Source organism: Lithobates pipiens, unplaced genomic scaffold, assembly GCF_037356315.1.
Source record: "Lithobates pipiens isolate NorthernLeopardFrog02 unplaced genomic scaffold, aLitPip1_a1.2 Scaffold_16, whole genome shotgun sequence".
Taxonomy (NCBI): domain Eukaryota; kingdom Metazoa; phylum Chordata; class Amphibia; order Anura; family Ranidae; genus Lithobates; species Lithobates pipiens.
Window position 1 is genome coordinate 323,194,036 of NW_027507748.1, and position 12,162 is coordinate 323,206,197.

At 45.8% G+C, this 12,162-nt stretch overlaps 1 protein-coding gene across 1 annotated transcript in view; it reads right to left on the reverse strand.

The window, feature by feature from the left end:
- Positions 1 to 9,951: 9,951 nt before the first annotated feature.
- Positions 9,952 to 12,162, reverse strand: part of LOC143984362 (uncharacterized) — a 46,830-nt gene continuing 44,619 nt past the window's right edge. Inside the window, exons 4-5 of the mRNA XM_077484590.1 lie at positions 10,169 to 10,294; positions 9,952 to 10,064 (exon numbers count right to left, since the gene is read on the reverse strand). Coding sequence (XP_077340716.1) covers positions 10,170 to 10,294 — 125 coding nt within the window. The 3' untranslated portion in view covers positions 9,952 to 10,064; position 10,169. The remainder of the gene's footprint in view (positions 10,065 to 10,168; positions 10,295 to 12,162) is intronic.

The window sequence follows — 12,162 nt, forward strand, 5'->3', positions numbered from 1 at the left end:
GTCAGTCAAGTTCAGTAGGTCCACCCTGCACCAGCTTGGACGTTATCTTCCCAGGTAAAAAAAAAAAAAAAAAAGAGAGAGAGAGAGGGGAAGGCGTAAAAATGCGACAGCAACCATGCTGGCATACATATATATGAAGGCTCGTGACAATATATATATATATATATATATATATGTATACGCGTTCGCTCCCGCCTTGGCACTCAGCAACAGGTGGATTCGCTTGGTAAAAAAGAGAAACAGTCTTGACTTATGTCACCCTCTATAGGTTCCGGTCGTTCATCCTTCGTCCCCAGAGAGATAGGACATCACTCCTAGCGCACGATTCACCTGGAGCCATGTCCCTCGTCGGCAGCGAAGACTTTACTGCCCCCTTGTCTCCTCGCCCGCCTTCAGTGAGCGACAGCATACAGTCCTACAGGGGTTGGACTATCCCCAGGCTGACGGCAGAGCTGAGACGCAAGGGCATTCCCTTCCCCGCTACCGCTAGGAAGGCAGAGCTTTTCAGGCTCCTCTCTACCCCGCCAGCTACAGCCGGGCCCAGTACCCCACCTCAGGCTTCTCTCCAGTCAATCTCAGCGGCTATTTCTCAACTGCACTCAATGGTGTCGTCCTTAAACAACACGGTCACGGACGTCCAGACCAGAGTGACGCTTCTAGAGGCTCACCTAGCCACAGCCGCCCCTGTTCCAGTTACAGTCCCGCTACCACTGTCGACAGGTAACGCAGGGACATGTCCTGTTGTCCACCCAGCACATCTGGTGCCGGCCGGCATAAGGAAGGACATCTTGGACGGCAAGGATATCAACCTTGCCTCCCTGCTTATCTCAGTCCACGACCTTGCTGAGAACAAGGCCTACACATGGGGAGACGTCTCCGTAGTCCTCAAAGCCAAGGATCCCAGGCTGAACCGCAAACTTTCCATCCCAGAGTTTGCCCTAGCCTTTGGGATGCTTAGAGACATCATTTGTTCAGCATCCCCCGCCAGAAGGGAAGAGCTGGACTTGTACCTCCACACAGTGGTGGACCTAGGTTACAAATACGGAGGCTTCGCCTTCTACGATTACCATCGTTCCTTTTCCACCAAAGTAGCCGCTAAACTGGCACAGTTCCAATCACCCACGGACTGGAGCCTGATGGACACCGAATTGTTCTGCCGGCATTTTGCCGGCCTTCGTTCACCTCTGTGTGCCATCTGCCAGTCCTCCACCCATACCGCCCCCTGGTGCGCCAACGTCACGGCTAGCCACCCGGTAGAGTTCCCCTCCACCTCCGGCACAGGCCAAGGCCCATCAGGCCCTACACTGAAAACTCAAGTGGACAAGGCGTTCCATGGGGGGTGCGGTCCGAACCATGGGGGGTGCGGCCATTTGCAATAATTACAACTATGGCTCATGTAATTTTAGCCAGTGCCGCCTGTTGCACGTCTGTGTCATATGTCACAGAGCGCACCCCAGAAATCTGTGTGAGGTTAAAGCTCGCAAGGGCTCATGACTGAGCCGCATAGACGTCCTATGCCTGGGCTTCTACCTCACCATGCACCCCACTCCTTCACTAGCCACTTTCCTCATCGGTGGCTTCACTACAGGCTTCTATACCGGCCTCATCTCCCTGCCCCACACAACCTACGAGTGCGGAAACCTCCGCTCAGCAGCTTCCGACAAGCAGGCCATTGATCAGTTGCTGCAAACCGAGGTGGAACGAGGCTTCGTCCTAGGCCCCTTCACACAGCCCCCCTTCAATATGTGGAGAGTTAGCCCTATTGGGCTTGTCAAGGGCAAGTTTTCAAATAAAAATCGTTTGGTGTACGACCTGTCTGCGCCTCGTTCTTCCCACATTCCCAGCCTAAATTCCCTGATTCCTTCAGAAGAATTTTCATTAAAATACGCCTCCGTGGACATGGCGATCCAGGCCATCCTTGAAGTAGGCACAGGTGCGTGGCTGTCCAAAGCCGACATATCCGATGCCTTCAAGCTGTTGCCTATTCACCCATCCCTCTGGTGCTGGCACGGCATTAAATGGAGAGATCAATATTATTTCGCCACTAAATTAACATTTGGCTACAAGAGCAGCCCCTGGCTGTTCGACACGTTCGCACAGTCTCTTGCTTGGATCCTTCGGCACAAGGCCTGTTGTCAGCAAGTTATCCATTACCTGGATGACTTTCTATTGATTGAACAGCCGGGCATACCTCCAAGGGACCTTGGTAAGTTAAGGACCGTCTTTGGGAATCTCAACGTCCCCATCGCCGAACATAAGGTTGACGGGCCCGCACAATTTATCACCTTCCTTGGAGTCAATCTCGACACCAGCGCCATGCAGGCCAGCCTGCCCTTCGACAAACTGACCCGCATCAGGGCAGTCCTCCACGAATTCACCTGCACCAGGGGATGTACAAAGAGGCAGCTACAGGCCCTACTAGGCATACTGAACTTTGCCATGCGAATTATTCCACAAGGTGGCTCCTTTATCTCAAGCCTGTTGGTCTGCCTTTCTCAGGCACAAGACCCGGATCAAGTCCTTAGCCTGGATGCCGCAGCTATAGCAGACTTATCAATGTGGGACGAGTTCCTGTCCTCCTGGAACGGTATCTCCCTGTTCATCCCGTCCATCTCACCTCTCTCACCACAGGTAGTAACAGATGCCACAGCCTCCACAGGATTTGCGGCTATTTTTGGCCACCATTGGTTCGCCGGACCCTGGCCTTCTCAAATACTCTTGATCCCTGGGTTTAGTCAGTCTTCATCCCTTTTCGAGCTCTACCCCATTGTAGCAGCCGCCCAGCTCTGGGGTCATACCTGGACAGGACAAACCGTAGGTTTTACCACCGATAACCAGGCCACGGCCGAAATTATCAACAAAGGCAGGTCTAAGTCTCTCCCCGTGATGTCCTTCCTTCGCAGGCTGGTGCAGCTGTCTCCGCGACATCAGTTTAATGTATACTGCACGTTTATCCCTGGAAAGCACAACCTTGCCGCTGACGCACTGTCCCGTTTTAATTTCCTGTCCTTCTTCCGGCAGGTTCCCGGAGCAGATACGGTGTCAGCTCCTATCCCACACTGGTCTCAGTTGACCCTGGACTAGAGCCGCATCTACATGGAGCCACTCGGCTCATCAACCAATCACTCGCAGACAACACTCTGAAAGCCTACCAGGTAGCCTGAAAAGCGTTCAATACATTTCTGGTTGCCTCCTCAGTAGGCACCCCAGCTGATGCCAGGCATATACTAGCCTTCACCTCGTACTGCCATAGTCAACTGGCCTTGTCCTTCAACACCATCCGGTTATACTTAGCTGGCATACAGCACTACCTCTCATTACAGGATCCTACCAAACCGTCCATCTTCTCATCTCACGCTATCCGAGCCGTCCTGCGCGGCATTCAGAAACAGCAACCACCACACAAGGTCAAGCGGCTCCCCATCACCAGTTCCATCTTCAGGGACATGTCCACCATGCTTATCAGCTACCCCTTGGGTGTTCTCCCCAGTGTAGTCATACAGGCGGCCATTTATCTAGCCTACTACGGCTTTCTACGGCCCAGCGAATTCACCCATAACAACACACACAGTCCAGTCCTTCGCAGACGTCATCTGATCCGTCACCAGGACCACTTCATTCTCCACCTCTCGGTTACCAAGACTCAGCAAGCAGGCACCGGCGTAGATATCCACCTCTACAAAACCAACAACGCCTGGTGCCTGGTCGCTGTACTTTCACAGTTGCTCTCCCTACTACCCAAGCTCCCGGACTCTTGTCCTCTGTTGCCCTTCCCGGTCAAACCATTAAGGAACCACCAGTTCATCAAGCATGTAAGGGTTCTCCTCCGCAATTTGCTCCTCAATCCCGGTGAGTACTCCGGTCATTCCTTCCGCATCGGAGCAGCTTCATCTGCATCCCGGCACGGGGTCCCGGACCACGTCATCAAAAGATTGGCCAGGTGGAAATCGGCCTGCTTCGCTCGATACATCCCTAACCCACAGGTAGAAATGTCTCGTGCATTCACCCAACTGGCTCAGTAAAGATAAAGCTGAAAACAATAAAACTCTCTTACCCCTACCTAAGTGTTTTTGCCCCCTTATTTTGGTATACCGTCCATTAGACCAGGGCACACTTTCATATAGGGTATCTTATGATAGACTTGTATTGCTCAGATACGTATCGGACATAGGGCTTCGGCCATGAGTAAGAAGGCCAGTATGGTGGCCTGAATTTATGGGAGGAGCCCGGGGGGGTATTTAACCAGCCCACTCGCCTGTGGTCTTTGTCGGTTTCCTGTGCGCAATACCCACCCTCCCATCCCCTTTTTTAGGGCATTTCTCAAAACATTTCTCTTCAAACTCATTTATTTCTAATCACTGGGTATTCCCCCTTATTTTGGTATACCGTCCATTAGACCAGGGCACACTTTCAGGTCCATTTCATATAGGGTATCTTATGATAGACTTGTATTGCTCAGATACGTATCGGACATAGGGCTTCGGCCATAAATATATATATATATATATATATATATATACATATATACATACACACACATACACAGTTTCTATATATATACAGTTGCCATACAGTTTATATGCAGCTCCTGTTGTTTCAGTGAATGCTGGTCAGGGATTCTATAGTTAGTTTTAGCTTAGTGCTCAAATACCTGCATAGGCTACAACCAGGTTAGGAATTCAATGGCCATTTCTGGTAGATAGAGGTCCGGCCACATGACAGATTAGAAACTACTAGGGACTAAGACGCAGAGTAGACAGGCTAACGCTATGTTCCAGTGCCACGCCACAGTTTTGACTTGTGATAATCTGCATTCCAGGCTGGTTGGGCAATGGTTGCAGAATCACTCTATTATCGTTGATCTTGTCTTCAGGTCTCTAACACCAAGATGAACACTGCATCACAATCATCCTCAGGGGACCCTGCAACTTAACCTTGCTGCAACATTCATCTGGAGGTATCCTTATTATTAATTTATATCCAGGTATATATGCACAATTCCATCAGGGCTCTTTGCTGACAATACCTGCTTATACAATGGATGTATGTACTATTATTTTCCTTTCTCATATAAAGCTTGTATTATTGGCATACTGGTCTGCATCTAAATACTTATGATTAATTGTATATGCTGGTTGCAGTAATTACTCTGCTCCCAGTTACTACAGTTTGACTACTGGTTAGTATCCCAGGAAGGGAATCCAGTCTGTTTACAGAGGCACAGGCTGCAAGTCACTCATACCAGTTCAATTTCAGGTATATATGCCACTTGCATTTAACCACTTGCTTACTGGGCACTTAAACACCCTTCCTGCCCAGACCAATTTTCAGCTTTCGGTGCTCTCACACTTTGAATGACAATTACTAAGTCATGCAACACTGTACCCAAATGAATTTTTTGTCCTTTTTTTCCCACAAATAGAGCTTTCTTTTGGTGGTATTTGATCACCTCTGGGGTTTTTATTTTTTGTGCTATAAATTAAAAAAGACCGAAAATTTTGAAAAAAAACGCATATTTCTTTGACAGAATTATGCAAATTATTAATTTTTCTTCATAAATTTTGGCCACAATTTATAGTGCTACATATCTTTGGTAAAAATAACCCAAATTAGTGGATATTATTTGGTCTTTGTGAAAGTTAGAGAGTCTACAAGCTGTGGTGCGAATCGCACAAAATTGATCACATCTCATGTACTGGTGGACTATCTCGCTTCTTGTGACCCGAACAAGTCAGGAAAGTACAAATACCCCCCAAATGACCCCTTTTTGGAAAGTAGACATTCCAAGGTATTTAGTAAGAGGCATAGTGAGCTTTTTGATGTTATCATTTTTTTCCCACAATTCTTTGCAAAATTAAGATTTTTCATTTTTTTTTCTCCACAAAATTGTCATTGTAATAGGTTATTCTCTCACATGGCATGTGTATACCACAAATGACACCCCCCAAAAAATTCTTCTACTCCTCCTGAGTATTACAATACCACATGTGTGGGACTTTTTCACAGACTGGCCACATAGAGAGGCCCAACATGCAGGTAGCGCCATCATGTGTTCTAGGAACATAAATGACACATCTAACTTGTTGACTATTTATTACACTTTTGAAGCACCAGGACAATGACACGTGACACTGATGACAGATGGCACTGATACGTGGCAATGATGATACTTATACGTGGCACTGATGGCACGTGGCACTGATGACAGATGGCACTAATATGTGGCACTGATGACAGATGGCACTAATATGTGGCACTGATGACACGTGGCACTGATGACACGTGGCACTAATACGTGGCACTGAAGACACGTGGCACTAATACGTGACACTGATGACGGATGGCACTAATACGTGGCACTAATACATGCCACCGATGACAGATGGCACTAATACATGGCACCGATGACGCGTGACACTGATGACAGATGGCACTGATACGTGGCATTGATGACACGTGACACTGACAACAGATGGCACGTGACACTGACAGGTGGCACTGATGACAAATGGCACTGATACGTGGCACTGATGACAGATGGCACTAATACGTGGCACTGATGACAGATGGCACTATGTGGCACTGATGACACGTGGCACTGATGACAGATGGCACTTATACGTGGCACTGGGGACAAATGGCACTGACAACAGGTGGCACTGGGGGCAGGTGGCACTGGGGGCAGGTAGCACTGGGGTGGATGGCACTGGGGGCAGGTAGCACTGGGGTGGATGGGACTGGGGCGGATGGCACTGGGGCAGGATGGCACTGGGGCAGGATGGCACTGCTGGGGGAGGATGGATGGCACTGCTGGGGGAGGATGGATGGCACTGCTGGGGGAGGATGGCACTTTATTTATTTATTTATTTTTATCAAAAAGCAAAGCAGAACGGCTGCCGCTGCAGCCGTTCATCTCTCCCCTCTCACACTCTGTCTGTGTGAGGAGGGAGAGCGGTGCTGAGAGATGATCTCATATGTTTACATATGAGATCATCTCCTATTGGACACGCCGATCGCGCTGTAAACGGCCGCTGTGATTGGCCGTTTACAGCGATCTGTGTTTGCCTGTCCCCGGGGGACACGGCGAACACAGAACTTCCGCGATGCGCGCCCGCGGCGGCGCGCATTGCGGAAGTAAACATTAGGACGTCCAGGGACGGCCTCCCGGACGAACACGCCTGCTCTACGGCCGTCATTCGGCTATAGGGCGGGCACGAGGTGGTTAAAAATAATCAATTTAATAACATCAATAAAAGCAGACCTGTACACATTTTGACAGTTTTTTATCTGTCTGGAGTTCAGCTTTAATAAGTTGTTTTTGTTTACTGCAATATGTTTTTTTATATTTTTTTGCTATTTTAAGGCTAAAAAACTGAGATGAACAAAAAAATATTTTGTTATTTATTAAGTAAAATAATAAAATATATATCTTGAACACAGGCTCCTGTTATCCTAAATACAACAACACTTAAGCCCCATACACACTATCAGTTTTTCTGCTGAGTTTTTCCTTCAAGTTTACCAAAACCATGTAGTGCAAGGGTCTGTCTGATTGGATACAAATTGAAACTCCTAAGGTTTGACCTCATATTATATGGTTATGGTAAATCCGAAGGAAAAACTCTGCAGAAAAACTGATAGTGTGTATGGGGCTTTAAAGTGAAAAAGAGGGAGGGACAGAACTGGGAGCTATTCAGATTCTGCTGTGTGCACATGAGCTGACAGAGAATATAATGACCAGGGTTGCCCCCTGTCGCCTCTTCTTTTTATCCTCTGCCTCGAACCCTTGGCGGAGGCCATCCGCGTTCACCCAGACATTAGAGGGATATGCCTACGCCACAGGGAATATAAAATGTCCCTATTTGCAGACGACATCCTCCTGACATTGACCAATCCCCATATCTCACTTCCGAACCTGTTGTCCTTGCTGAAAGATTTTAGCTCGATATCAGGGTACAAGATTAACACCAGTAAAACTGAAGTTTTACCTATACACATTCACTCTTCTGCTCTCACAATACTGCAAGACAACTATTCCTTTCACTGGTGCACAGACTCCATTAAATACCTGGGGATTAACATTACTCCCTCCTATTCGACCTTATACTTGGCTAACTACCCCCCACTTTTTCGTGACATTGCTAGGCTTCTGAAGCAATGGGATTCGCTTCCCCTCTCACTTTTGGGTCGTATCAATGTCCTAAAAATGTCAGTGATGCCTAGACTCCTCTATCTTTTTGATACTCTTCCAATCCCAATCCCTATGTCCCAACTTAAGGCTGTCCAAAGAGCTTTTCTTAACTTCATTTGGCATTATCGAGCGCATAGGGTTGCAGGTTCGGTGATGTTGGCTCCTAAATGGCGTGGAGGTCTGGGAGCCCCAGATCTGATCAAATATTACTATGCTACACACCTTAAACCAGTTATTACCTGGTCATCCCGGAAAGCCCCTACAGTGTGGGCTGAAATTGAGATGAGCATCACCGTGCCTGCACACATCTGTGCCATGCTTTGGGCAGACCTTAAAACCTCCATGGGTCCACTTCGTAGCATTTGTCTGGCCCCGATGCTGTTTTCCTTGGAAATCTGGAGGAAATGCCTAAAGTTGTTTCCTCTGGCCTCCCAATGCCCTCCTTTGCTAAACATACTGTTTAATCCAGATATCCCAGACAGCCTAGCATATGATAGAGTGATTCCTTGGTCCGAAGCTGGTTTGTTTCAACTCCGCAATATAGTGCATCCGCTCACCAGGAGGCTCCTATCATTCGCGGAATTGCAGAAACAGCACCAAATTCCCAAACAACTCTTCCACTTTTATCTGCAAATCAGACACTACTTTGCTTCTAAATCCCACACTCTCTGTCTTGATAAGCCAACTCCATTTGAATTTTTATGTGCTCAGGGCCCATACCAGGCCCATTTAATCTCTGACATTTATAGAATACTCCATGAATCGGTGCCCATTACGGAATCTTCTCATTCATATATGCGTAAGTGGTCGCAAGTGTTAGAACATCCCATCCTACTCCCACAATGGCAGAGAATCTGGGAGGCCGTCTCTAAGACATCCCGCTGTGTGGAACAGAAGGAAACGGCTTACAAGATTCTGCTCTTTTGGTATAGAACGCCTGAAATTTTAAATAAATATGATCCCAAGACCCCTGCGATGTGCTGGAGATGTCGGGGAGATATAGGTTCCCATTTCCATATCTTCTGGGCATGCCCATTGATCCGCCCATTTTGGATTACAATACAATCCTTCGTCCAAGACTTGTTTGAGATTTCCCTCCCATTAGACCCTCTGTATTTCTTACTAGGGTTACCGATTCCTGGACTCTCTAGACATGCTCAGAAGCTCGCCACCTTTATTTTGTTAGCAGCTAAGAGAGCTATCCCTATACGGTGGCTATCACGTACCCCGCCCACTTTCCCCCAAGTCTTGCAGAACCTAGAACATATCGGCCGTATGGAAAAGCTTACAGCCATAGTCCATGACACTATGCCTCAGTTCTCTATGATTTGGGATCTGTGGTATCGCTCTAAACTATATACTGCCACTTAATATAGTCTTCTGATTTTGGACCTCCTACGCTGAGTTTAAGGCTCAAATTGAACGTTCACACTGTTCCATGCCCTTCTAAAGGAATGAGGTTTCCACATTTCCTGCTCACTGTCCTATGCCTATTTGATTGTGACGATTGTTGTTTTGTACCACAAATAATTGTTAATTTATGTGAGGATATACTGAATGTGCTGAAATATCCTGCCCCCCCCCCTCCCCTTTCTTCCCTCCCCTCTCCTTCCTCCCCCCCTCTCTGTTTCTGATTTGTCTTATATGATGGACTTACTGTTTACCTGTGCATTTATGCAAACACTTTGTCATTGTTATCTTTATATTTTCAATAAAAATACAATTTAAAAAAAAAAAAAAAAAAAAAAAAAAAAAAAAATATAATGACAGGAGGAGAAACGAAAAAAAAATTTAGCAGTAATACTGATTAAGCTTATTTCCCCACAGTAAAGTAAATATCGCTGTCATGTTAAGATTCTTCTGGAGATGATTCCTGCAATGAAAGAATAATTATTATGTAGAGTTCTTTATTACCTAAAAGAAAGACTTCAAATCTATTTTGTGAAGTAACTGAACCAAACAGACATTCTACATTACCTTAGGTATATGTGGATGAGAGATGAACAAAAATGACCAATGTCAGTAGAATACACACAACCAAGACAAATCTCACATAGAATGAGAACATTTGAAGACGTGGGGTACTAGCTGGAAGTGTTGGCACTATAAATGTAAAACAATTTAAACATATTAGTTCATTTTGGTACTTTTGTACCCTGTAATTATTTGTATGTTATGTGTTTTCTCGAAATCAACATTAACGTTAGTGATTTTTACATTACACTGTAAGACCCCTTTCACACTGAGGCGTTTTACAGGCGTTACAGCGCTAAAAATAGTGGCTGCATAGCGCCTGTAAAGAGCCTCTCCCGTCTCTCCAGTGTGAAAGCCAGAGGGCTTTCACACTGGAGCGGTGCGCTGGCAGGACGCTAAAAAAAGTCCTACAAGCAGCATTTTTGGAGCGGTGTATACACCGTTCCTGCCCATTGAACTGAATGGGCACCACTGCCGAACCGCAGACAAAGCGGTTTAACCCTTTTTCGGCCACTAGCGGGGGTTAAAACCGGTGAAAACCCCCACAAAAGTTACGGTAAATCGCCGCTAAAGATAGGGGCGCTTTACTGCTGATGCCCCAGTGTAAAAGGGGCCTAAGACTAGATTTTTTGGGGGAATTACTATGGAGTTGCTCCCCCCCCACCCAGACTTGTGGCTTTGACAGATTCCACTGTCCCTTGTGGTATAACATTTTGAAGTGTTTCTGTGGGATTTTGTGCCCATTCATCCACAAGAGCACTTGTGAGACAGGTACTGATACTGGACAAGAAGTCTTGGCTCACAGTTGGTTTTTTGATTCATCCCAAGGGTGTCCAGTAGGGTTGAGGTCAAGGTGCAGACCACTCAAGTTTCTCCATAACAAACTCTTTAACCACTTGACCACTGGGCACTTAAACACCCTTAATAACCAGACCAAGTTTCAGCTTTCGGTGCTCTCACATTTTGAATGACAATTACTCAGTCATGCAACACTAGACCTATATGAAATTTTTGTCCTTTTTTTCACACAAATGGAGCTTTCTTTTGGTGGTATTTAATCACCGCTGGGTTTTTTATTTTTTGTGCTATAAAAGAAAAAATACAGAAAATTCTGTAAAAAAATAAATTTTAAGTACAAATTGGTGGATATTATTTGGTCTTTGTGAAAGTTATAGAGTCCACAAGCTATGGTGCCAATATCTGAAAATTGATCACACCTGAAGTACTGATGGCCTATTTCAATTCTTGAGACCCTAACATGCCAGAAAATTACAAATACCCCCCAAATGACCCCTTTTTGGAAAGAAGACATTCCAAGGTATTTAGTAAGAGGCATGATGAGTTTTTTGAAGTTGTAATTTTTTCCCACAATTCTTTGCAAAATCAAGATTTTTTTTACTTTTTTTTTTCACAAAATTGTCATATTATCAGTTTATTTCTCACACAGCATATGCATACCACAAATTACACCCCAAAACACATTCTGCTATTACTCCCGAGTACGGTGATACCACATGTATGAGACTTTTACACAGTGTGGCCACATACAGAGGCCCAACATGCAGGGAGCGCCATCAGGCGTTCTGGAGCACCCAGGACAATTCTGACATTTCTCTCCTACATGTAAACATCATCATTTATTTGCTAGAAAATTACACCCTGGAGAATACAATGGTGGTCGTTGCAACTTTTTATCTCGCACGGTATTTGCGCAGCAATTTTTCGAATGCTTTTTTTTTTTTTTAAAAAAACAGTTTTGTGCTTAAAAAAAAAAAAAAAACACAGTAAAGTTAGCCCAATTTTTGCATAATGTGAAAGATGAAGTTACACCGAGTAAATCGATACCTAACATGTCACTCTTCAAAATTGCACAGGCTCGTGGAATGGCGCCAAACGTCGCTACTTAAAAATCCCCATAGGCGATGATTTAATTTTTTTTTTACTGGTTATATGTTTTGAGTTACAGAGGAGGTCTAGGGCTAGAATTATTGCTCTCG